Source organism: Neovison vison, chromosome 10 (genome assembly GCF_020171115.1).
Source record: "Neovison vison isolate M4711 chromosome 10, ASM_NN_V1, whole genome shotgun sequence".
Classification (NCBI taxonomy): Eukaryota; Metazoa; Chordata; class Mammalia; order Carnivora; family Mustelidae; genus Neogale; species Neogale vison.
In genome coordinates, this window is record NC_058100.1 from 9,813,975 (window position 1) to 9,841,720 (window position 27,746).

General features: G+C 40.6%; 1 protein-coding gene across 1 annotated transcript; it reads left to right on the plus strand.

Annotated features, from left to right (window-relative positions):
- The first annotated feature begins 11,972 nt into the window (after positions 1-11,972).
- LOC122918095 (flavin-containing monooxygenase 5-like) lies at positions 11,973-27,537 on the plus strand. Its single transcript, XM_044266255.1, has 8 exons — positions 11,973-12,107; positions 17,075-17,263; positions 17,672-17,834; positions 21,131-21,273; positions 22,066-22,265; positions 23,958-24,307; positions 25,876-25,948; positions 27,186-27,537. The coding sequence occupies exons 1-8, from the start codon at positions 11,973-11,975 to the stop codon at positions 27,535-27,537; spliced, it is 1,605 nt and encodes a 534-aa protein (XP_044122190.1).
- The last annotated feature ends 209 nt before the right edge of the window (positions 27,538-27,746 follow it).

Here is a 27,746-nt window from a genome sequence, read left to right on the forward strand (position 1 = left end):
CTGCCCACAGATTCTAGCTGCCTCCCATCTTGAACTCTTTCCTCTGTCTCCTCACCTCAGTGAGACCAGCAGATTCTCTTTGGTTCCCCTTCCTGTGCTGTGGCCTGGGCATCGCCTTTACACAGTAAGTGGGAACAACGGCAAGGGGTAGCTCATCTGTTTCCTTTTCTCAATGATCTGGAACCCAGTGTCTGGAAATAACTGTCTAATATACTTTCTTGGGTTTGCTGGTTATTTATGGTGGAAGGGCCATCCCCATTGCATTTAATCCTTCATGGATAGCAACAGAAATGTTATACGTTTGGTTCTAAAATTTCCAGTTGACTTTTTTATACCATGTACTCCCCTGGTGAAACTTTTTATAAACAATATCATAAAATCCAACTGTCTTTGTTTGCAAATATAAAATTATTGCTTACAACATGTAAAAGATATTTACTGATGCCTTGAACTCTTTTAATCCAAGTTATGTATATATAAGATAAACATTTTGCTATATCTCTAAATTATGTATTAACCACAGAGCGCTTCTTTTAAATTATTAATACCAGACATTAAATTGTTCATGGGTGCTACCTGAACACTGATGTCTGTATTTAAAATTCTTCATAAGATTAGATTTCTTCTCCTATTTCCTTGCTATAAAGGCTACATTCTGTATATCTTCCTTATGGCATCCCACCATGTCAACTTACTGATTCATACTCTGATTAGTTAATTCATCATTTTACTCATAAGCTTTTAACTCTTTTTTTTTCTTGAGTGTGCATGGTGTGCTGACACTATTTTAGACCCCAGAGATAAAAGTTGGACCATTCCTACTCTGGAGCATTCTTCCTGTTTCTTGGAGGAAATACTGCCTCCCCGAGGAGGAACTCTTCCCAGGGAGAGTTGGCAGTGAAGGGTATCTAGAGTAGGAATCACAAAAGCTGTACCCTGAAGGATGACGAGAGCTTCTCTGGGGGTCCATCATTGCAGATAGAGGGAGTAACTTTGAATTTAAAGAAGAAACACCGACTTTCATGGAGGAAGTGGAGAAAGACATGTCTGGGCAGGTATATAGCAGTCCATTGTTCTGGTTACTATGACCACGAAACAAATTACCACCAAACTTAGAAGTTTCAAACAAATATATATATATATATATATATATAGAGAGAGAGAGAGAGAGAGAGAGAACAGATTCTGTGGGTCTAGAACTAAAAAAGAAAAGACATAGTAAAAATTACAGTCTCTGCATCGTGATGTCTAAGGCTTCAGCTGGAAAGACATGGCAGTTGGGGGCTAGAAATCCGGGGGCATCTTCACGCCATCTGGTGATTGACGCTGCTGCCAGTTGTGGTTTCTCCAAGCGTCCCAGGCTTCTTCACAGTGTGGTGGCCTCAGAACTTGACTTCTCACATGGAAACCCAGGCCTCCACAGTGAGTGTCCCAGGGACCAAGACAATTGCATCACTTTTTGTGACCTAGCTTCAGAAATTGTGTGTTCACTTTCTTGTTCTTTCTTTCCTTTTTTTTTTTAAGATTTTTTTTATTTGTTTGATAGAGAGCACAAGTAGGCAGAGAGGCCGGCAGGATGGGCGGAAACAGAGGAGGGGGCAGAAGCACGCACCCCGCCCAGCAGAGAGCCTGATGCAGGGCTCCATCCCAGGACCCTGATATCATGACCTGAGCAGAAGACAGAGGCTTTAACCCACTGAGCCACCCAGGCGCCCCACGTGCGTTCACTTTCATCGCATTTTATTGATTGTGAGTCACAGGCCTGCCCAGATTCAAGGGGAAGAGGCATAGGTCCTACCCCTCAAGAGGAGAAATATCAAAGAATTTGTGGCTGTTTATTTAAAACCAACAGACAAATCATGAAAGAGGCTGCTAAATCAGAGTGACAAGGAGGGAATTTGAACTTAAATAATCAAGGGTTTCCTTTCGGTTCTACCATTTCCTGGGCAATTAGTCTCCCTGGAGCCTGTTTCCTTGTTGATGAAATGGATATAATGTTTTTTTATAATTGGGTCATGGAGAGGATTAAATGAGATTATGTTTATAAAGTGCGTATTAACCATACTTGGCACATAGTTAATGCTCAATACTGACAGCTCTCCCCAACCTAAATTAAATCAAAATACTTAAGACTTTCCTTACAATACAAAATACTGTAATCATCTATGCTACCGAAATACCTTACATGGTACAGTTTTGAAGTCAGATTTTAAGAAAAGTAGAAAACTTTTGGAAGTGTCTTTACAAAAAAGAGCAAAAAAAATAGTAGGAGGCAGAAAACTTGCTTTATATGTTAAGGCAGGAGAAGAGAAGACTAAAGAAAAGGTTGCCCAATTAGAGTTCAGGGCAAAGGGACAGCAAGAAAAAAGCCCCCTCTCTAACCTAGTGTACACCTCAAGGACGTTGCTTTCCATACGGAGAAGGTGTCCCCGGGGTCTGTGTACAAGCCTGTCAGACACAACCATGTGAAACACTGCCCTGTTTACAAAGCAGACCAGAGTCTCATCCCACATGGGCAGAACCTTCCAACTCATTGTAGAAATGCCTTTTACAGTATTAAAGGTGTTCTGAATGGGGGGGGGGGATATCTAAGCTCAGATAAAGCAAAAGGCACATGTTAAGTGAGGATGAAAGAAGGTGGATAGTAGACCGTAAGTAAAAGATTACGTTTAGCGTAAGAATTCGCCATCACCCCCTTGCCATACACACACAAATGCTGCCTGTCTTAAATAGGTAGAAGGGATGCTTTCATGGAGGAGCTATGGGCTGTGAACCTTTCAGTGTGCATCAAATTTTGGTCAATGTGCAAAATTAATTTTTGTCAAATGAAGAACCCAGTTTGTTAGGGTCATGAATGTCAGACAGACATTGAGAATCTTCATCTACTTAGAAACAAAAAGCACAGGGGGGACTGGGTGGCTTCGTCGGCTGAGCATTGAGCATCGGACTCTTGATTTTGGCTCAGATCATGATCTCAGGGTCCCAAGATGGAGCCCCACGGTGGGCTCTACCATTGGTGTAGATTCTGCTTGGAGATTTCTCTCTCTCCCTCTCTCTGCCCCTACCCCCTCCCCCTTCCTCTCTCAAACTCCGACAGCGTCCTCTAAAGATGGGCAGCCAAGGGACACTGGTCTGCTTAGAAGGGCACTCTTACACTCCAGCCCTGGCTTATCTCAATTTATTAAGTCCTTTAATCTTTTCAAGTATAATTTTAGAAATTCTAATCCTAGAATGTGCCAAAAACGCCTGAAAGTTGAAAACCACTGGCAAAGATTCTGACTCCTGACAGTCTTGGGTTTCTAAAGAGATTTCTGCCACTCAACAATTATGTGACCTGGAGGACTGTGGGCACGTCATTTAATCTTTCCTCATCCATCAGGTGGAGACAATAATATCCAGAACTCTTGTGAGGGCTAAAAGTGACACCAAATGTGAGAAAGTGCCTACCTTTCAAAGTATCTGGGAAATAGAAGGTGCTGTTTTATTGGTAATATAGATTTGTAGTTCCTTGGTAGCTTAATAAAAATATGTATTTTTTAAAAGATCTTATTCATTTATTCATTAGAGAAAGAGAGAGACAGGGGAGGGACAGAGGGGGAGGGACAAGCACACTTCCCGCTGAGCACAGAGCCCAGCATGGGGCTTGATCCCACAATCCTGAGATCATGACCTGAGCCGAAATCAAGAGTTGGTCACTTAACTGACTGTGGCACCCAGGTGCTCCTAAAAATAGTGAGTTCTGATTCCTCCCTAGGGCCCTTAGCTTAAGTACATACACGGTGAATCCCAGAGGGACGCTCAGCGTGAAGTTCCTTAGTGATTCTAACACTCACTTAGATTTGAAAACCACCTAAATAAATCATCTTCTAAGTAATAAAAACCAAATTTATAAGTTATGTTCCATTTTTGAAAATATCTCTAAGTATAGCTGTTTGTCAAAACCATATCATAATTCTGTGAGGTTCATATTCATATATTATCATTCCTACTTTACACATTTTTTTTAAAAAGAGGCTTTGCTCAGATCACACAGGTGACAGCAACAAATGGAGAGATGAGCAATCCTTCGACCCACCGTTCAGTGCTTTCTCCTGGATGCAATATTTCCAACTGCTTCGTTTTGGGTATTTCGTTTCTGTTGGAATACTTAATAGATGGACTCAGCTGTCTTTAAGAAAAAATGCATAATATGACCATCATTATTTATAACCTATAACTTTATAGTCAAGACGAGTGTATATACCTGTGCATATAAATTAATTACTTAAGATGTAACTTTTTACCTTTTTGCTTTCTCTTTCAGGAGGTCACGAAGGAATTGAAGGTGCTGATTTTAGGGACTTCACCTTCTCCGTATTCCACAAAATCACAAAACCCCTAGTTCAGACACATTTTACCTTGCCTGTCCTTAATTAATTATAATAATCACATAGCTCATTAAAGAGACTCATTGGTTTTAATTAACTGAAGAAATATTGGCAATGATTTTAATGGGCTAATAAGATTTAATACAAAGTTATTAAGGTGTGTTATAATGTCACAATTCATTGCCATGAAATACGAGACAAAACTTTGATAACTTTATTATATAACTTTCTAATCTATTTTGCATCAGTTATAAAGCAACACTTGAGTCAGCACCTGAGAACATAACTATAGGAATCTGGGGCGGATTCAGTTCTTAGAACCGCTCCCATAATTAGATGTACCATAAGGCGGTTCAGGAGTTATGTTTCTGACTAAGGACACAAGCCAAGATGAAATCCTTAGAACAAGAGAGCTGCAGTGTTTTCCATGGACTTCAGCATTTCCTTCATTGTGTGACCTCAAACTTTTGGTTTCTAAACCCTTTTTATAGAATTTCACTGTGCATGTGATACCTAGTGGGTCCCCACTTGACTGGGTTTAAGAACAACCCTAGGTGGGCATTCTGCATGCTGCTTTCTTCCCACCCAAGGATTTGCTTCCCTTCTCTCTGTTTTAGATCTGTTAATGCCTATTTCATTTCAAGGGAGTCCTTAACTGCAGAGTGTGATATGGAGCCCTCAAGAAGTGAATTAGGGGGGCGCCTGGGTGGCTCAGTGGGTTAAAGCCTCTGCCTTCGGCTCAGGTCATGACCCTAGCGTCCTGGGATTGAGCCCCGCATTGGGCTCTCTGCTCAGCGGGGAGCCTGCTTCCTCCTCTCTCTCTCTCTGCCTACTTGTGATCTTTGTCTGTCAAATAAATAAATAAAATCTTTTTTAAAAAATACTTCTCTTTAAAAAAAAAGAAGTAAATTTATATTTATATTTGTCTATGAGATCTTTCATTCTGCGGAGCAGTCAGGAAGTAACAATAGTAACACAGGTGCCGGCTTTGCTGGTGAACAGCCCAGCTCCACAGCTCTAAGTTCATTGGGAAGTCTAGTGGCCTCCTGCTCCCTCAAGAACACTGGAGGACATGAAAATGCTCTGCCCTTTCCTGAGAGCACTGTATTTCCTGTCAATTTTATGTCATCCTTCAATATCAGCCTTGACTAAATAAATAGCCAATAAATATTTATTGTCACCTCCTGTGAGGTAGCATTATCCCAGGCACTGCAAGAAGAGAGAAAGTTCTCAAATGCCTTTATCTTTTAGCTCCTTTTTTGATCACTTAAATTAGTGGTTTAGGGTTCCTAAGATTTTTGTAAGTTCACTATAGACAAGAATCTTTTCATATTTTTGCATCTCATATCACGTTCCCTTAAAAGGAAGGTGAAGACAAGATATTTTCCCCCAGAAAAATGCAAATTCACATGTGCATAATCTTTGAAGACATCCTCAGGAGGTCCATGGACTCCTGAGTCCCATCCAACACACCTTGAAGAGCATTGGTTTCAGTTTTAGAACTACCGACATAGACATTTTTGCATATTATTTTCTGAATCTCAAAGAAGAGTTTTGAACCAAAGGAGATAAAGCAAGGGGCCAGGAAGGGAGTGTTACAACAAGAAGATGTTGAACAAAGTTTTATTTGAGCCTCTGATTGATGTTCACTAATTTTAGGCTGTTGTGCAAGCCTGTCTTGGAGTAGTACATGGATTTATCTCCTGATGCCAGCTCCTTATTCCATTGGGAACTGGTTGGTGTAGCTCTGCAATTAGTCCAAATTTTTATTTAATTTTTAAAGCTAAAGCACTATACAAAATGAGTAAAGAAGAGCCAGTTACAAATCAACAGAGATTTTAAAAAGCCATAAAATGAGATTACATATAACACTAGCTTAAATATTGAAACATATAAAGAAATAACCTTCAAAGAAAATAAATATTAATTGTACATGAAAAAGTATAAAACCTATAAAACAAAAAGTTTAAAAATAAAAATTATCTCCAAAAAAATAACTGGGCTCAGAGGATTGGCCAGAAAAATTAGTATTAGTTTTCAATATATGGATATTACCAAACTATGTAACTGTTCAAAGTGTAAGGTAAATATGAAAGCTTCCTTGTAACCCTAATAACAAAGATCACATAATCTTGCCAAAGACAGGAAAAAAAGTAAGCAATAGGCCAATATTAGTCACGATTTGAAACCATTAAGGAAGTTCGAGAAATAAAATTAAACATTGCTTAATACTTGCATACCATGACGAAGTAAGATTTAATGTTGAAACGCAAATATGGTTCAAATTTGAAATCTCTTCATATAATCCATTATAGCAATCGATGAAATTAGAAAACCCTATGATTATCTTAATTGCTTCAAGAATGCATCTAATTAAATGAATACCGTGTCCTGATTTAATACACACACACACACACACACACAGCTATCTAGAAAGAGAAGAATATTTCCTTCAAATGATATAGCATGCATTTCTTAGATCAGGAGTCAGTGTCATACATTAAGGGTGAAACACAGGGAACATGTTCAGTAACCACTTCTGTTGGAAATTGTTCTGAAAATTCTAACATTTTGTTTAAGATTTATACTTGAGAGAGAGAGTGGAAGAGAGCACGAGAGAGGGTAGGATCAGAGGGAGACGCAGGTTTCCCACGGGGCGGCGAGCCTGATGTGAGACTCGATTTTGGGACTCTGGGATCATGACCTGAGTTGAAGACAGATGCTTCACTGCCTGAGCAACTGTGGCACCCTGTTCTGGAAACTCCACACAATTCAGTCAAAAAGAGGAAAAATACAGGAATATTTATCAGAAAGGAAGAAACTAAATTGTATTATCATTTTGATTCTTTATTCTTTATTTGGACTGACCTGAGAATCTATGAAATAATTAGAATGAATGGTAGTTGGGTAAATGATTGAATTCATGTGTGTATAGGAACTATTAAAAAGTATAACTTTATATAGTTTCCTATGCCAGCAATAAACAAATTTTAAAATACAATAGAAAAAATACTATTACCAATAATACTCAAATAAGTAAGTAGAAATCAACAAAAAAAATTTGTGAGCCCATGTAAAAACCATTTTACCATAGGACACAAATTTAGTTTTTATTACTTAGAAGATGACTTACTTTGGTGGTTTTCAAATCTACGTGAGTGTTAGAATCACTAAGGAACTTAACGCTGAGCGTCCCTCTGGACTTCACCCTGTATGTACTAAAGCTAATGGTCCTAGGGAGGAATCAAAACTCACTATTTTTAGGAGCACCTGGGTGGCACAGTCGATTAAGTGACCAACTCTTGTTTTTATTATTATATTTTATTTATATATTTATATTTTATGATATATATTTATAAATATATATATTTTATTATTATATAGGTAAATATGAAAAATCTTTTAAAGCAATAATATTTAAACAGTCTAGTTTTGATATCTGAATACAAAGAAGCAATAGGGGGGCAGAAAATGAATATCTACAATAGATATATATTGAGGATAAACATATAAATATTGAGAATATTATAAAAGTGGCATTTCTAATATAATAAGGGAGGGATGTCTTATTTGATAAAATAGGCAGAAGGACCTGGTGATTATTGGAAAAAAGGATCACATTGAAATATTACTTCACACTCTATCAAAATTGAACTCTGAGGGCCCCTGGGTGGCTCAGTCGCATAAGTGTCTGACCCTTGATTTCAGCTCAGGTCATGATCTTACGGTTGTGAGACTGAACCCTATGTCAGGTTTCACACTTGATGTGGAGGCTGCTTAAGATTCCCCCTCTCCCTCTGCCCCTCCCCTAATCACTCACCTGTGCGCACTGTCTCTCTCTCTCAAAAAAAAAAAAATTGAACTCTGGAAGGATCAGAAAATTAAATAAAACCATAAATAACATAATTAATATAGATGAACAATTTTACAGTCTTGATAGGGAAGACTAGGAGCATGACCCAATAGCCAGTAACTGTAAGGAAGAAAAATATATTTCATTTAGTAAAAATGGGGAGGGGGAATCTATGTAATTTTTAAAAGCTAATGACAAAACAAGAGAAAATATTAGGGAAATGTATGAGAGGAAAAACGTTCCTATTTATAATGTTAAAAGATTTCTTTAAACAAAAAGAGTAGAAAAATGTAGAGATGATATTCATCAAATTCACTAAGGAAGAAATACAAATGCACCAAAAATATATGAATGGAGTTTAGACTCACTGATATTCCAAGAATGGCAGATCCATTAAGAAAATGAAATATTTATGTAATTAGCAAGGAGGAGAGAAAGGGTATCTTCAAACATTTTTAATCATCATGAAACTGTTTAAATCTTTATTAGAAACAATGTATCAGAGATCTGAAAAACTGTTCCTCAAATGCTTTTGGACTCAGCCATCACAGATGTAGGAATTTACCTTAAAAAACTAGTCAGAAATAAATAAAAAGTCATGTAGGTGTATGTTTTAGGTCAATCGCTCCCAGGTCCTATTCTAGCTTTGGTGATAATGCTCTATCAACTGAAATGACTTTATATTCATTATCTATCATCCAAGAAGTTGAAATTTCTCCCTCATGTTCAAGTTTCACTATAGCTCAATTTCCAAGCTGTATACTGTCTTCAAGAAATTCCTTCTGGGCTTCTTGTTAACTTTGATTAATTAGACTTTGTGAGACCAACACAATTACTATGTTTTGAAAAATTTGACAATATGCCAGCTTCTTACCTGAACCCCAACTTTAAAAGCCGGGTGGAAAGGAGAGAGACACGGGGCGGAGTTCTTGCAAATTAGTCATTGCATAAAACTCACCTTGGTGGGCTACCTCAGTGTTGGGAGGAGCAAAGAAGAAGCCAGTAGTCTCCCGAAAAGACACGGAATTAGGAGTCTATTTCTCTACCTCGGTGCCAGGAGATTTCAGGAGCAAATCGGCTTTTATTTTTCTTCTTACTACAGGTTAGTTTTATGACCTTTATTTCCTTGAAGACATTGGGGCTTAATGGGATTTTTAAATTTTTGTTGTATGTCATATAGCTGCATGATTAGAAAAACACCCTGTGTTCTATATACACAATCAAAAGAAAAAGGCTAGCTAATGAGTATGGGATGGTCACAAGGGAAGGAAAAATGGACCAAGACTTCATTCCAAAAGGAACTCATTACCATTTCCAGCGGGGAAGAAGACAGGTTGGCGTCAGCCTCTGCTACACTTTGGAGAGAGATCTGACCCACAGAGGTTTCATTTGGGTTTATTTCAGATGAGGGGCTAAAGAGACCTAGGGGATGGGATACTGGAGTTTAAGGGGAGCTGCTGGAAGCACAAGAGGGTATAAATGATCAAGGGTGCACCCACGACACACTAAACATAGATTGCCTGTGCTAATAGCCTTTTATTTCAACAGCCAGGGAATTTAAATACCTAGGGGAGAAATACTTGACTATATTTTTGACATTTGAGAGGTGATTTGTCAAACAAATGTACATATCCCAGTGAAACGTAATAGCCTTGGCATTTAAAAATGGGAACTATGTATTTGGATCTACATTTTGGATTAATAAATGCAACATTTCAAATTAATAAATGCAATATCCGTTATCCCTGTATTTTCTGTCGATAGTGATTTCTTTGTTACTATGCACTCATTCTGCTACTTTGTGACCCAGGGTGTTGGCGGATATTATAGTCCTGCTAAGTGCTTGGAAAACCTACGCATTAACTGCTGTACTCAGGGGGATTATTTGGGTATTTGCTGCTGTCATTGGGTAAACTCATTGCCCATAGCCTCTGGATACATTTTTAAGCAGTAGCAACACATCAGTGGTACGGCGTTATGTTAATAAGCCTTAATTTAAAAGAATTTACCAAGGAACTTCAGACTAAAAAAGTAGTCTCATATTTTAATAGCTGCCTTAATCCACTATAACATAAACTCGCTAAAATGCAGTACAGAATTCCATTTGGTTTCTCCTTCAGAAAAAATTCAGAGTAAAGAACAAAGGTACAGGGAGAAAATTGCTAGATGATAGTGAAGGAGGCCTCTCTTGAGAAAATTCTATTTCTTGGGGCACCTGGGTGGCTCAGTGGGCTAAAGCCTCTGCCTTCAGCTCAGATCCTGGGATCTCAGGGTCCTGGGATCAAGCCCCACATCGGGAGGAAACTCTGCTCAGCGGGGAGCCTGCTTCCCCCCTCTCTATTTGCCTGCCTCTCTGCCTACTTGTGATCTCTCTCTGTCAAGTAAATAATAAAATAAAATTTTTAGAAAAAAAAAGAGAAAACACTATTTCCTTTGTTTTTTAGTAGAGGTTTTATTTATTTGTTTATTTGACAGAGAGAGAGAGCAGGAGTCAGGGGAGGGGCAGAGAGTCCAATGTGGGGCTAGATCCTGGAACCCTGGGATCAGGCCTGAGCCGAAGGTAGACTCTTAACCTACAGAGTCACCCAGGTGCCCCAAGAAAACTCTATTTCCTAAAAAAAGAAAAGAAAAGGATGGAAGGACTCTGTTTCTTCATGGCTCAGCTGAACAGAAGACGAGGAAACATTCTCGTAGAGCAGATAGGGTGAGGAGGATAGTGTCTGCAGAGGCACTCGGTGGTAAGTGGCATCTCAGTACCTGTTGGTATTCTCTGTGTATTTCCTTTGCTCCCTCCTTTGAGAAAGTGCGCTGCCTGCTCTGACCTCTGAGACTGATTCTGACGCTGACACTGGCAGCAAATGCTTCCTCTCCGACCTCGTTATGCCCTCTACCCTTTGGGCACCCACTCACAAATCTTCCCTTGCTTTTCTTTAAAAGTGCCCCACATGTTTCTGCCTCAGACTTCTGCTTGGAATTCTCTTTCAGAAATAGACTTGGTCTCTCACTTCCTGCTTCAGTGTCATCGGGGAGCACTTCCTTGACCGTGTTATAGAAAACAATACCCTGCTTCCTTTTTCTCCATCCTCCTCCTCTTACTACCTACTTACTTCTTTTTTATCCACCTGTTTTCAGGGAACAGTGTCAGATCTCTTTGCTGCTGTATTCGCTCAACGCAAGTAGTATCTGTCACACAGCAGATACGGTAAATGTTTCCTGAATGAGTGAATGGCAGAAGATGCATCTTTGGTATGAAGGCAGTTGGTGAAGAAGAGGGTGATGAGTGAGATCTACTTGATGAAACGTTCTGTTGGAGTTCTCTTCCCCCTCCCCCCACCACTTCCAACCCAATCCCAGGGAAGAGTAGGAATTCTCTGGCCTTAATCAAAAGTAAACTGGGTGGATACCCAGTATGAGTGTTTCGGCAAGCAGATGGTACTAGCGGAAGGCATTAAAAGTCAGTTTGGGTAAAATCTGTGTATGGAAAGGGGTGTGTGTGTGTATAACTTCAGCAGTCAAATATATATACATATTTTTAAAGCAATCTACTTTGTACTTGGAAAAGAAAGTCTGGTGTGAAGCAGGGTCTTCCATCACTGAGAGAGACTTTGAATTGGATAACAACACCGAGTAGGACATTTCTTAAAGGCATTAGCTAGCAATTTTAGGGGGGAAATGATCTTGCACTATAGAAAAAAATTACATGACAATAAAAATCTAATTCTCTACTAATAAATTCCCTGATACAAGACACAATGCCAAGAAAAAGAATTGCGGTGATTGGTGCTGGGGTCAGTGGATTGGGCGCCATTAAGACCTGTCTGGAGGAGGGACTGGAGCCCACCTGTTTTGAGGGAAGCGACGACATTGGAGGAGTGTGGAGATACGAGGTAAGTTTGAATACACTGTGCTTCCGTATGTGTGATGACATCTTTTCCATATCTGGGAAATAGGAATGCGAAGATTCTTATCCCCAACTACTAGCCTAATAAGTATTATTTTTATTAGTGCCTGTACCGATACTTTGAATCGTAATCCTTCCTTCCCCTCAGGATGATACTCCAGCAGTCATTCCTCCTTCCATAGTCTGGCTTCCTGAAGGAGAAGCATGTGCTTACTCTGCATTGTCTCAGCCCTGGGTCATGTCTCCGCCACCGTTACCTGATGGGCGTACCAGTGTTTCCAGAAAGCTTCTCTCACTGTTGTAACCAATCCACAGAGTCAAATCAGATGAACTTCCTGTGCTAAATTTTCTTGCTTTCTGGGGGATCTAAAGATGTCAAAAACCAGGCACCTGAGTGACTCAGTCATTAAGCGTCTGCCTTCAGCTCAGGTCATGATCCCAGGGTCCTGGGATCAAGCCCCGCATCGGGCTCCCTGCTCAGCGGAAAACCTGCTTCTCCTTCTCCCACTCCCCCTCCTCGTGTTCCCTCTCTTGCAGTGTCTCTCTCTGTCAAATAAATAAATAAAATCTTTTAATAATAAAATAAAATAAAAATGTCAAAAACCAATGCCTTTTAAAACAAATTGTCCCTGGCTTCTGTGATTTCACTCTCTTTTCTTCTCTGCTTTTCTTATTCAGTATTTTTCTACTTGGCCTCTAAATGTGACTGATTGTGGTTCTGTTCTCAATCCTCAGATCTTTTACTTTTTGCAAGTCCCTTAGGTTTCTTCCTTATCACCCTTGGCCTCAAGTATCACATATATGCTCATACTTGATTATTTATCTTCGGCCTAATAACATATATGTATTAGTAAGGGCAGCTAACACTAACTGCCCCACAGACAAACTCTGAAATCTCCAGAGTTTAGCTCAGTAAGGGTTTCTGTCCTGCCTTAAAGTCGGGTGTGATTAAGGCCCTTCTCCATCAGTGTTATACCCCAGACCACGTGGCCCCTAATGTTGCCATGACGGGTGGGGGAGAAAGGTAGCAATATACCAGCTCTCAACTGCCTAGATCTCGCCTAGAGGTGGTGGTTCCTGCCTGCTTTTGCTAATCTCTGGGTCCCACACCAACACCTGGCCGTCTTTTCAGGTTTGTTTGTTTGTTTTTTCTATGAACAATTCCATGCATTACATTCCCAGTTTCAACTACTGAGAGTAGTTTCCATGTTTCTGGTTGGACCTTGACCAATGCAGACGTGTCTCTAGGAAAGCCTCGCCAACCCCCGAGCCTGAAGTCCCAAGCACCCTGTGCGTTTATGTGCATTATTGGGTGTGAGGTAGGATTTGCCAGGTAAAGAAGCAGGTTCAAAGAAGTGACATGATGTCAGGTTCTCTATCCAAGCCAGGCAATGAAATATCTCAAGGACCAAATCAGAATGTCACAAAATGCCACATGGCGTCGTCTTATTTCACTAGTGTTGTTCATTTTTTAAGCTTTCACTTAGAAAAAATGTTGCACATATTTGCAGAAACTATCCTTATCAGGATGGATGTTTTTACATATGAGTGCTTCAATAAATACAATGACCTTTATTAAACAACACTCTTCATTCTGAAGAAGAAAACACATACTTTGATCTGTTCTTAAACTTGATATACTTTAGGGGTACCTGGGTGGCTCAGTGGGTTAAGCCTCTGCCTTCTGCTTGAGTCATGATCCCAGAGTCCTGGGATTGAGCCCGACATCGGGCGCTCTGCTCGGCCAGGAGCCTGCTTACCTCCTCTCTCTCTGCCTGCCTCTTTGCCTACTTGTGACCTCTCTCTGTCAAATAAATAAATAAAATCTTAAAAAAAAAAAAAACTTGATATACTTTAGCAGGAATTAGATTCCATATTTCCTGGCTTCAAGTTTAGAATATTCAGAATACCTGCATTACTGATTCTTTATGTCACCAATAATATACAAAAGATACAGAAAAAAATTAATCTCTTCCCCAACTGTGTTTTCTGTGTACATATATTAAGATGATTATATTTTGGATTCTAATAAATTCTTCTAAGAGAAAACAACACATTTTAAGGGATGGTGTATTTTTTTTTTCTTAGCCTTAAATTACTTAGGTATCTAGCCTTGGGTTTTTTTTGGTTGGTTGGTTTTTATTTTTGTTTTTTAAGATTTTATTTATTTATTTGACAGAGAGAGACAGACAGAGAAGGAACACAGGCAGGGGGAGTGGGAGAGGGAGAAGCAGGCCCCCTGTTTGAAAGAACACCCAGGTGCCCCTCTAGCCTGAGTTTTAAGAAAACTCAGAAATTGGGGCACCTGGGTGGCTCAGTGGGTTAAGCCTCTGCCTTCTGCTCAGGTCATGATCTCAGGGTCCTGGGATCGAGCCCCACATCGGGCCCTTTGCTCAGCAGGGAGCCTGCTTCCCCCTCTCTGCCTACTTGTGATCTCTCTCTCTGTCAAATAAATAAAAAATAAATAAAATCTTTAAAAAAAAAGAAAACTCAGAAATGGCTGCTAACGCACATAACAGATAGAGTGTGTTGTATGGATTCCTATTATAACCTGCACAATGAGGACAATAAAGTGCTTCACAGGATTGAATTAGGTAATAGATATGATTATATATTATATAATTCTATACTATTATATAGTATATTTTATATATTATTTTATATTATACCTTTATATACTATCAAATACAGCTATATAATTATAAAATATAATATTGTTATATTATTTATATAATATAATTATAAACCATGACATTTTAAAGTGCTAAAATACTATCTCCTATCTGTATGCATATAGATAAGTAGATAATACAGAGAGACTGAAACCAGACAGAGAGACTGAAGCCAGAAGGATATATAACAAAACATTTAAAGTGATCATCAAGGGACACTCTGGGGGCTCAGTCGGTTAAGCATCTGCCTTCAGCTCAGGTCATGATCTCAGGGTCCTGGGATCCAGCCTCATGTCAGGCTCCCTGCTTGGCAGGGAGTCTGCTTCTCCCTCTGCCTCTCTACCCTGCTCATGCTCTATCTCTCAAAGAAATAAATAAAATCTTTTTAATTAATAAATAAATAATAAAGTGATCAAGAATGAGATTCATCTCTGTGATTTCCTACAAAATTATAATAAACATGTGCTGCTTTTGTAATTAGAAAAAAATCGCTAGTAAAAGCAAGAAATGAAAAAAGAAAGCCTCATGTACTAAGGCTCTCTACCCATCACTACAAACAAGGGGGACATCTCGGATGCCCTCTGGCCAGGACTCAGATTCCATGGAGCTCTGTCGGCAGAGAGAAAGCCCCATCCTCCTCTGTTTATTTTCACTCTCTGGTATTCTAAAGACGTTTTTCTTCTCATGTCCTTTTTTTTTTTTCCAATTTATTTATTTTCAGAAAAACAGTATTCATTATTTTTTCACCACACCCAGTGCTCCATGCAAGCCGTGCCCTCTATAATACCCACCACCTGGTACCCCAACCTCCCTCCCCCCCGCCACTTCAAACCCCTCAGACTGTTTTTCAGAGTCCATAGTCTCTCATGGTTCACCTCCCCTTCCAATTTACCCAAATTCCCTACTCCTCTCTAATGCCCCTTGTCCTCCATGCTATTTGTTATGCTCCACAAATAAGTGAAACCATATGATAATTGACTCTCTCTGCTTGACTTATTTCACTCAGCATAATCTCTTCCAGTCCCGTCCATGTTGCTACAAAAGTTGGGTATTCATCCTTTCTGATGGAGGCATAATACTCCATAGTGTATATGGACCACATCTTCATTATCCATTCATCCGTTGAAGGGCATCTTGGTTCTTTCCATAGTTTGGCGACTGTGGCCAATGCTATAAACATTGGGGTACAGATGGCTCTTCTTTTCACGACATCTGTATCTTTGGGGTAAATACCCAGGAGTGCAATTGCAGGGTCGTAGGGAAGCTCTATTTTTAATTTCTTGAGGAATCTCCACACTGTTCTCCAAAGAGGCTGCACCAACTTGCATTCCCACCAACAGTGTAAGAGGGTTCCCCTTTCTCCACATCCTCTCCAACACATGTTGTTTCCTGTTTTGTTAATTTTGGCCATTCTAACTGGTGTAAGGTGATATCTCAATGTGGTTTTAATTTGAATCTCCCTGAGGGCTAATGATGATGAGCATTTTTTCATGTGTCTGATAGCCATTTGTATGTCTTGATTGGAGAAGTGTCTGTTCATATCTTCTGCCCATTTTTTGATGTGTTTGTCTGTTTTGTGTGGGTTGAGTTTGAGGAGTTCATTATAGATCCTGGATATCAACCTTTTGTCTGTACTGTCATTTGCAAATATCTTCTCCCATTCCGTGGGTTGCCTCTTTGTTTTTTGGACTGTTTCCTTTGCTGTGCAGAAGCTTTTGATTTTGATGAAGTCCCAGAAGTTTATTTTCGCTTTTGTTTCCTTTGCCTTTGGAGACGTATCTTGAAAGAAGTTGCTGTGGCTGATATCAAAGAGATTACTGCCTATGTTCTCCTCTATGATTCTGATGGATTCCTGTCTCACGTTGAGGTCTTTTATCCATTTTGAGTTTATCTTTGTGTACGGTGTAAGAGAATGGTCTAGTTTCATTCTTCTACATATAGCTGTCCAGTTTTCCCAGCACCATTTATTGAAGAGACTGTCTTTTTTCCACTGTATATTTTTTCCTGTTTTGTCAAAGATTAATTGACCATAGAGTTGAGGGTCCATATCAGGTCCTTTCTGTGTTCTTTCCATCATTTCCTATTTTTCTTTTTGTTGTCCCACAAAATTCTTTGTTCTTTTAAACCATTTATGACAAAGTATCTTATCTCTTAGCGAAGGTACTGGAAAAGCAACTTTACTTTCTTTGAAGGAATTCGTCATAATTTGACAAAGGAATGAATTTTTTAACTGTTACTCTTGTGTTCTAAAAGACAGGGAACGTCCTTTTTTTCTCGGTAGGAGAAGGCTGAGAGTGGCAGGCCAAGCATCTACGAATCTGCCACCAGCAACACTTCGAAGGAGATGACGACCTACAGTGACTACCCATTCCCTGATCACTTCCCCAACTACTTGCACAACTCCAGAATCATGGAGTACCTCAGGATGTACGTGCAACACTTTCACCTACTGAAGCACATCCGGTTTCTGGTAAGTGGGGCAGGGAGTCCCAGGGGAGAGTCAAGAGCCAGACCAGAGTGAGGGGCAGTAAGGCACACCTGATCAGTCTGGGAGCTTAGGTCTATAAGACCAGAACAGTCAGCAAGACCTTCCCTCCTCACTTCCTCCAGGAGAAAGTCTGACAGATTGGTTGAAACGCGAGACTACGCACCTGGTGTTGACTCACCACCAACTACATTTAGGGTCACGGCCGGGGACACACTGGCCTCCATCTCTACTTAAAAAAGAAAGCCTTGGTAGGGAAGCCAGCTTCAAAGACCTTTCAGGAAACCCCAAAGGAGAGTAGTTATAACCAATGTTACTCAATGAGGCCCAAAGCTGTGGGACAGGAGGCAACCGGGAAGAGAGGCCACAAGTCCACGTCTGTCTCATCCCCAGTCGAAGGTGTGCAGTGTGAGGAAGCGCTCCGACTTCTCTTGCACGGGACAGTGGGACGTCATAGTCGAGGCCGCAGGGAAGCAGGAATCCTATGTCTTTGATGGGATTATGGTGTGCACTGGCCTTTACACCGACCCCTTCTTGCCACTCCAGAACTTTCCAGGTATGTCATACTGAATGCTCAGGCACTGGTGATGTGGAGTTTTATCATTGCTGCTTACTGTTATTTTTGAAGAAAGTTTATATCTCTGAAAGTCACCTTATTTTCAAAATCAATATTATTTTTTCTAATTGTAAAGCAATGCATGCTCTTTCCAGGTCCGTTCAAATAATACATAATGTTATAAAATTGAAAATTAAAATTACCGGGGTGCCTGGGTGGCTCAGTGGGTTGAAGCCTCTGCCTTTGGCTCAAGTTGTGATCCCAGGGTCCTGGGATCGAGCCCCACATCGGGCTCTCTGCTCAGCAGGCAGCCTGCTTCCCCTCTCTCTCTGCCTGCCTCTCTACCTACTAGTGATCTCTGTCTGTCAAACAAATAAATAAAAATTTTTTTAAAAAAATTAAAATTACTAATACACTATTACCACAAGTCCTGGACTATTTTAAGAGAAAGGTGCTACATCATTCCACATCTGGAAAGCAAAATGTGGGAGTTGCTTTGTGTTGTAACAGTTTGGAGTAAACACGGAGCACCTGGCCGGCTCTGCTGGAAGAGCATGGGACTCTTGATCTTGGGGTCATGAGTTTGAGCCCCACATTGGGTTAGAGGTGACTTAAATAAACAAATGAGGATTTTTTAAAAATAGTTTCAAGTAAATAGTAGGATCAAAGCAACAGAAAATATATTAAGATTTAGCTTTATTTCTGGATGTCTACATATATGCCTAACATAATGACTATAAATAGCCACAGAATCGTCTTAGAAGCTACTGCCATGTTATTCTTTACTATCTGGAAGCTTAAGCACCTTGCATCTAAGGAATGGTGTGGGAATGATCCACCTGCCCAGCACCTCCCTGTTCATCTCTAGGTACAGGACATACACTTGGTCTTCTCAGAAAGGACTGAACTTGAGACTCCTTTGGAGCTTTCGGGAAATTCTAGACTCTCTCCACCCCCTGCCCCTTCCATCATCATGAGTGTCTGGTTCCCAGTGTTTGAGAAGAGAGAGAGGTTAAAACTGGTGAAGAGAAATCTATTAGTTGGTTAGTTCGTTAGAAATTTAAATATTCCTGTATTCATTCATTCAATCTTCAGTCAAGAAATACCCATCCAAAAAAAAAAAAAAGAAATACCCATCCAACACCAATCGTCCAGAGGCTCGGTAGAGAACAAAACGGGCAAAACCTCTGTGTCTGTGGAGTGCGCATGCAGGAGATGGACACAGATCAAAAAATGGGATAACGTGTGGCAGACAATGACTGTGGAAAAGGTGGGGGGCTTTTAGGGATGGGGGTCGCAATGCAAGATCGGATAAAGTGGCCAGGGAAGGTTTCCATGAGAAAGGGACATTTGAGCAAATGCCCAAAGGAATTGAGGGAGTGGGGCAGGTAGGGGGAGAAAGCACACCACACAGAAGGAAGAGCAGTAAAAGGGCCTCGATGTGGGAGTGAGCCTCACAGGTCATGTGTCGTGTCGTGGGAGTGGAAAGGGTGGGAAGGCGATGATGTCAGAGAGTGAACAGTGAGCCATGGTTTTCACTCTGGCTTTGACTCTGAGTGAGGTAAGGGGTGTAGGAGCTTTCACAGAGAGGAGATGCGTGCTCTAATCTGCTCAACAGCAGTGTCCGGAAGAGCCAGGGAACGAAGTGGTAAAGGTAGAAGTGGGGAAACCAGGGGAAGGCTCTTGCACAAATGCAGATGAGAAAGGATAGTAGGTTGGAACGGGAGCAGGGGTTGCGGTGGGGGCGTGGGCAGTGGAGATACAATGAAGTGCTCAGATCCTGAGTAGATGTGAACATAGAGATGATAGAATTTGCAGATGGACCAGATGTGAGATGTAACAGAGAGGCATCGAGGATGACTCTCAATGTTGTTGGTCGGAGCAACTGAGTTGCCGTTTCCAGAGACAGGCAAGACTCCAGGAAGAGCTGATTCTGCCTGTATGAGGGAGGAAGACCGAGGAGGTAACAAGGTAACAAGGTTGAAGAGATGTTCATTAAAAATGGGAGAGGGTGGGCTGTGATTAAAGATACTGAAAGAAGAGCATTAAACCTATTTCTCAAGTACTATACAGGAACATTTTAAGGGATCCTTATACCATTTCTATGAGCGAAGTGAAACCATTTCCATTTTACGTATTGCAAATGTCACTAGTAGAAAAAAATCTGCGATCTGTACCTATATTTTGTTTGACCTAACCCTCCCGCCCCCGCCCCGCATTTTAACCACAGGGCGAAGGGTTTGTTTTGGAATAGAAGAGAAATAATTCCTCCTGGGGAAAGGAGACGGAGGAAGGATGGCAGAGGAAGGATGGATGAACACACAGTAACTTGTAGGTGTTGAGACACTCCCTAAGATCTTTATTGTTTCGTAAAAATGAGAAAAAAGGGTTGTCTTCAGGAAATAAGAGGAATTGCAGTGGGACCAAGGGAAGGGGTAAATACTGAAATAACCACACTGCGAAATTTTATGGACTATTGAACTTGCAAATATGGAGTTTGGGAACAATTAGATACATGCCAGGATCGAAGAACTGCTTCCAAAAGAAACCTGAAGTTTGGGATCAGATTCTGTAGGGAGAAAGGAACAGGGCAAGGACTGACCCTTGGTCAGGAGGGACTAGAGCTCTTCAGCATCACAAGAGGAACAAATGAAGCCCTTATGTCCAGACCCCAGTAGTGCTGCAAAGTCAACCAGCTTTTATGACTTTGGCATACAAGGTTTCTGTTTATGTCAGAGCATATTTTTAGGCAAAAATACAAAGTTCCTACATTCTCTTAGTTTCAGATCCTGGTGGGTGATGGTGGGGCATTTGTCCCCCACTGGAGAGCAGAGTGAATCGTGCTGGTGGGAAGAGGGTACTTGGCCCAGGAAGAGATGAAAACATCCAGACAAGGATGATGCTTGACTTGGGAAAGCAAGACAGGAAAATAGGTTCAAAGCAGCAATTATAAATGACAAGGGTGAAGGATGAGGAAGATGTACTACTTAAATGGGAGAAAAACTCTTCTTTGAAGGTTTGGCAGGGTTAAGTAGGTAAAAAGGTAAGTAAGTAAAGAATGTAAGTAAAGTAAAAAGAAGGCAGGCATTAGACGTCTGAGTGTAAGCATGGAACTTGAGGTGTAGAACAGAACTATATGGGGATTTATTCTGTCTGGTGATGGGCAGACACAGTGCACAGCCCAGCATTTGCAGAACAGCGAAGGAGAAGTAGGATGGACTTTGAGTTCAATAATGATCTTTAAAAAATAATGTGAAATAATGACCAAGGCTTGAGCAATACTTTCTTGCCCACAGGAATCAAGAGGTTCAAAGGTCAATATATTCACAGTTGGGAATACAAGAGTCCGGAGAGATTTCGGGGGAAGAAAATCATTGTGGTTGGCATTGGGAATTCGGGAGCTGATCTGGCTGTTGAGCTCAGTCACGTAGCTTCACAGGTTTGGTTCCTACAATTTTTTTTTTTTTTTTCAGAGATGCACCCTGCCCAGAGCCCTCTGAGTTACTAACATTGCATGAAATATGTCAGGGGTACCCATACACTGCTTCAATCCTGATTGTTAATTACCTCCTCACACTTGTTTTCTCGGTGGACATCTTGGCAATACATTTAAAAAATGAGAATGGAATAAAAATAAAAATTTCAAACTTTAGTGACCATCATATGGTTTATTTTTACCAGAACATGTAGGCTTCACCAGCTCTGCCACTGGTTACAAATGGGAACACTACCAGAAAACCACTCTAAATCCCTTTATTTTTTACTGACATGACATGTGATACATCTCCCTACTGTGATTCCTTCCATACTTAGATTTCAAGGGATACCTATTAACTAAGTATTTGAAATTCTGTAATATCATAATTAGCAGGTGGATGGTGTGTGGGAATGTGTTGATTGCTAGCCTTCTTGCATCATTGTGTTTGTCCAGAATTTGCAACGTAAGAGATGGCAGGCTTTAAGCACTGCTTTGGAGAAAGCACAGGAAGGATAGTGAGTGATATCCAGAGGATGGCATGGGGAGCTCTCTGGGACTATGGCAACCAAGTCAGATGTGTCCATTTGTATCAGTGTGTTTGCCTGTATCTGTTGGTCTATCTGCCTTTGAGAACAAGTCAATATAGTTGTTATCCATTTCTCATGAGCCAAATGAGAGACATCAGAAACACTGGGAAAGGAAAGTCTTGCATTGTGAGGCATCTGTTTCTCATTCATTTGCATTCTCTCCTAGGTGTTTCTCAGCACAAGGCGGGGTGCATGGATTTGGAACCGGGTCTGGGATTATGGAATGCCTGTGGACACTATTCTCTTCACTCGTTTTAAGGCTGTCCTCAACAAATGTTGCCCTACATTCTTAATCAACAGATGGGCAGAGAATAAATTAAATGCTCGATTTAACCATGATGTTTATGGTTTGCTCCCTCAACACAGGTAAGTCTATGATTTTTTTAAACTTTTTAAAAATTTGAGAGAGAGAGATAGCAAGCATGTGGAGGGGAGAGCATGAGCAGTGGGGAGGGACAGAGGGAGAGGAGAAGCAGACTCCCAGCTGAGAAGGAAGCCCGGTGCAGGGCTCCATCCCAGGACCCTGGCATCAGGACGTGAGCCAAAGGCAGACACCCAACCAACTGAGCCACCAGGGTGCCCTTGTTCTAGGATTTTACAAGAAGTCATTTTGCCTCTGCCTTTTAACTCTGGTATAGTTAAATATTTTCTTTTTTTTATGTTGGCAAAATTTAATCCCTATTTATCTATATATCTATCTATCTGTTGCAAGGTATAAATGTGGAAGCACATAAAAGTGACTAGGCGTACAGCCTACATAAACTTAATAAATATTTCTGAGTTCCTACTATGATCAAGTAGGTATCTAGTTACTGGGAATAGAAGGACATGGCCAGGCAGTGTCCTAGCTCTTGCTGGGCCACCTTTCTAGTAGGGGAGAAACCTTATGTAGGTTTCTATGTAGTAGGGTCAAAACATAATGCAATTACATGGAGTGATACGTGGTATGAAGAAACAGCAAGCAGAGTTGGGGAGAGAAATCCTTTTTTAGATGGGGTGTCTCTGGAATGCTTATATGATGAGAGAGCCTTTGAATGGGGACCTAAAGGAAGTGAGGAGGTGAGTCCTGAGAGAACATTTGAGATGAGAACCACATTCTAGGCAGAAGAAGCACCAACTTCAAAGGCCAGAATGAACATGATTTATTCAAGGAAGAGCAAGGAACACAGCGAAACCACTGGGAGAGGGGAAGTGGTAGGAAATAGGTTCAGAGACATAGGCAAGGGCCAGGTCACAGAGAGACTTTTATTTTTTACTTTGTTTGAGGTTTATTTATTTATTTGAGAGGCACAGCACGAACCAGGGAGGAGCAGAGGGAGAAAGAGAATTCCAAGCACACTCCCCACCAAGCGCACAGCCCAAGGTGGGGCTGGATCTCATGACCATGACCTGAGACCATGACATTAGCCGAAATCCAGAGTCAGAACTCCATCAACTGAGCCACCCAGGTGCCCCCAGAGAGATTTTTAGGGCTACAGCATGGACATAGTTTGGATTTCATTTTTAGTGACATAGAAACTCATCAGGATATAATCAGACATTTTAAAAGGATCACTCCTGCTCCTGAGTGGAGGAGAAATGGTAGGGAGTCAGGGTGGAAGCGGGGAGACTACTAATGGTATTAAATAATGTCATCAAAATTTATAAAAATGGTATGTAGGTTCTCAAAATAAATGGAAATTGGAATATGATCTGATTTTGCTATTCTAGTATGAACACTTCCACCAACTGCTTTTAAAAATCTCTCCCCCAGAAAATTGTTTAAAGAAGTGAGATATTAATATGATCACTGGTATAAACTTACATACCACATTTCAAAATCTTCTCTTTGCTTATAGTAAGCATTAAATAAATGTTATTGGCATTCTAATAAATACAAAATATTTATTCAGTAAAAATTCCAAGAAAGTATGGCGTCAAGGAAATAGTTTACAAAACAAAAATGTCAGTCTTTTTTTTTTCTAAGTCAACTAAAAAAATATTCCAAGTATTTTCTGAACTCAACGCCTTTCCAAAAAGACATATTAATTTTCCTGGATTTCAATTTTTATTCTTCAGATTTCTGAGCCATCAAGCTACTTTCAGTGATGATCTACCCAATCACATAATATCTGGAAGAGTTCTGATAAAGCCAAATGTTAGAGAGTTCACAGAGACATCCGCCATCTTTGAAGATGGCACAGAAGAGGACCTCGATGTTGTTATTTTTGCCACGGGATATACTTTCTCTTTCCCCTTTTTGGAAAATAATCCAACAGTACTGGACAGCCAGCGCTCCATGTTTAAATTTGTCTTCCCTCCTCAACTGGAGAAACCAACCCTGGCTTTCATTGGCATTCTCCAGCCAGTGGGAGCCACCATTCCCACATCAGAGCTCCAGAGCCGATGGGCCGTCCGTGTATTCAAGGGTATGTGCTTACCTTATGCATGTTTAGAAAAGATGACCATCCAGATAGTGTGATTTCAGAGGCATTGCAAAGCTCTTCTGCTGCAAAACATAGTTTGAGGTTAACCTGTACAGTATCTGAAATTGTGCCGCTTGAGATTGTTACTTTGGGATTTGATCACTCTTTAACTTTCAGGATTCCTGTATGGAAATGAAGATTTAGGGCTCCTGGGTGGCTCAGTGGGTTAAGCCTCTGCCTTCGGCTCAGGTCATGGTCTCAGGGTCCTGGAATCGAGTCCCACATCGGGCTCTCTGCTGAGCAGGGAGCCTGCTTCCCTCTCTATCTGCCTGCCTCTCTGCCTGCTTGTGGTCTCTCTCTCTGTCAAATAAATAAATAAAATCTTTTTTTAAAAATGAAGATTTAGAAACCACGACTTTACATATCAACCAGTGACCACTTGTTGGCAAAGAATTCTTTAGAGCACTTCAGGACAGTAGATAGTATAGGAAGTGAGGGCAGTGGAAGAAAGATCTCAACCCAGAGTATAGACAGGAAATAAAGACCTTTGATAAACCCAGGCTTAAAACTCAGCCCCTCCATGTACTGGCGGCATGATCTTGTCATGTTCCCTGACCTCCACAGTTTCCTCATTTATAAAAATGGGAATATTTATATATACTTTTCAGGGTGGTAAAAGTGAATAATTAAATACCCTGACTTTTATGGACATTCAATAAATATTGAATGAAAGATTAGCCACTGCTGTTATAACTACTATTATTATTTATTACATCATTAATTCTAAGGTTGAGAATGAATTGATGAAGACAGATTCAAACCCTACCTTTATGGGGGTGCCTGGCTAGTTCTGTCACTGGAGCATGCAGCTTTTGATCTCAGAGTAGTGAGTTCAAGCCCCATGTTGGGTGTAGAGATTGCTTAAAAATGAAATCTTTAAAAAAAAAAGGAAAACAAGAAACCTAACTTTATGAAATGATGTCAATTACATTGTGATAATTCTGCTTGTTTGTTTCTCATTTAACAATTCTCCCATATTTTCTGGAACATTCTGTATTTCTCAAAATATAGGATGTCACTCATCAAAGAAAAGAAGGAGAATTATAGGAAGGTGACTTCCATGAGTTAAGATGGAAAATTAAGATGAAATCTCTGTCCAATGACAACAATCAGGAGACAGTGAGTTACTATTAGTAGATACAATATATATTTGTAAAGGAATTCATAACATAAATCAACAAGTGTAACTCACTATTGAAAGGACACTCAGTGTGAATATTCTGGTAAAGGGACTACACACACACATTACTTTGTGTCTTGTCAGTTGGGTGCAGCTCCCTTCAGTCCATCCTTCATTGTGAGCTTTGAGGTCTCCACTAGTCAAGGTGCAAACTCATTAAAGGACATGCCTTTGCATTGAATGCCTGATTAAACAATGAATGGAGGGCATTCCAGAGTAACTCCTGGATCCATCTCCCCTAGTCTTGTACTAACTCATTCGTGATGTTTTCTACCAAACAGATTCTCAGGGTATTCATTTCTTGTGGAACTTCATCTTCTTTCTTTCCTAGGACTGAACAAATTACCTTCGGTGAGGGGCATGATGGATGACATAAGAAAGAAGAGGAAAAAAATTGAAAAAGAGTAAGAAACTTGCTTCTTGGTGAAAGTCGGTTCAAAGCGTTTAAGTGGAATGGTTTGCCTATCAAGTATGCTCTGTATTTTTCTCATCATAGAATCTGAGTGTATTTGCCTAGATGAGATCTCAAGTATCAATTTCATTTCTTCTTAATCGAGCATAACATAAATGTATGGAGTATGTGTGGGAAGAATGGATACAGAATAATCCCGTGTGGAAACTTCAGAATTGTGTTTAAAATTCTTGTAATGCGATATAAGCATACAATTATAAGTTAATGTCATAGCATAGCCTAAGAAGTACAAAAGTGTATGAAATGCAAACATGAAATGAAGGGTTGTTCACTCTTCTAAGGAGTTGGAAAGATAAATCAATGTGAGAAATGAGTTGGCAAACCATTACAGAATCCAATTAAAATTCTGACATGAAATCAGAGGCTTGTACGTTGTACCAAATCTTCTTAATTAGAAATTACTCTCAACCACTGGGGTTGGAAATGTATTTCTATGCAACAAATACCTGTTGAGAATCTACCACATGGACGTCACAGCTTGTTTTCTACGATCAAAGGGTTCATCCTAAGAATAGTCTGTTATCCAGGAGCTGGTTTAAGAAGGTAGGCCAAGAATTACATTTCACTAATACTGAAAATGAAATTAGTGTCACATCTACCTGAATAACTGGCCTGTATAATTCGTATTTCCCACCAGTTTACTAACATGAGACTATATCCAGAATGAGAATCAGATGCATGGCCAAAGTACATAAGACTTCAGAAAAGAGTATCATTAATATGACAAAAATCTTCTGAACCCCACCTATGACTATCCAAGACCCCAGCAAGGATTTGAGAGTGAAAAATACACTGTATGAATATTGTGTTAAGAACCCCTGAGATGGGGCACCTGGATGGCTCAGTGGGTTAAAGCCTCTGCCTTCGGCTCAGGTCGTGATCTCAGGGTCCTGGGATCGAGCCCCGCATCGGGCTCTCTGCTCAGCGGGGAGCCTGCTTCCCTTCCTCTCTCTCTGCCTACTTGTAACCTCTGTCTGTCAAATAAATAAATAAAATCTTAAAAAAAAAAAAAGAAGCCCTGAGAATTTTTCAATAGCTATTCCATTCTTTCTCCCGTGGATTATCCCCTCACACAAAGTCCACCAATGTTTAGAAGACATTGTGCTTGGAGGGATGGGAGGTGTCCTCTGACTTGCAGTTATTTATTTTTTTCCCCCTTCTGATTTCAGATTCCTGACTAACCCTCGTGACACACTCAGAGTGCAGTACGTGGATTACATGGATGAGGTGGCCTCGGAGATAGGAGTGAAACCCAACCTGCTCTCACTCTTCCTGGGGGATCCGAAGTTGGCTATGGAAATTTTCTTTGGACCGTGCACGCCTTACCAGTACCGCCTGCGGGGACCAGGGAAGTGGGCTGGGGCCCGGAGAGCCATCCTGACCCAGAGAGAGCGGATCATCAAGCCCCTGAGGACTCGCACCCTCACCCGTGACCAACCTCCCTTCTCTGTGCCATTTTGGCTTAGAAGTGCCTGTGCCGCTCTTCTCTTTGTTCTCGTTTTAGTCATTATTAAAGGATAATCCTATGATCGTTAGGACGTTAGAGGCTAACAGTAACACACACTAATTAAGAGATGGGCGTGTGCCAGTGTTTATTCCTCAGTTCCGACAGGACCAGTACAATAAATGATCTGATAACTCCACAATTTCTCATGTAGAAGTATTTTGGCCAAATTGGAGATTTCTTCACCAGAGACTTCAAACGAAGTGGCTTGTATGAAACTTGCTTT

Excerpts from the sequence above, each read along its gene's own strand:
- LOC122918095 (XM_044266255.1), top strand. The coding sequence starts at position 11,973 with ATGCCAAGAAAAAGAATTGCGGTGATTGGTGCTGGGGTCAGTGGATTG. Across the intron at positions 17,264-17,671 it reads TGAAGCACATCCGGTTTCTG|TCGAAGGTGTGCAGTGTGAG; the intron begins GTAAGTGGGGCA and ends TCTCATCCCCAG. Across the intron at positions 22,266-23,957 it reads GGTTTGCTCCCTCAACACAG|ATTTCTGAGCCATCAAGCTA; the intron begins GTAAGTCTATGA and ends TTTATTCTTCAG.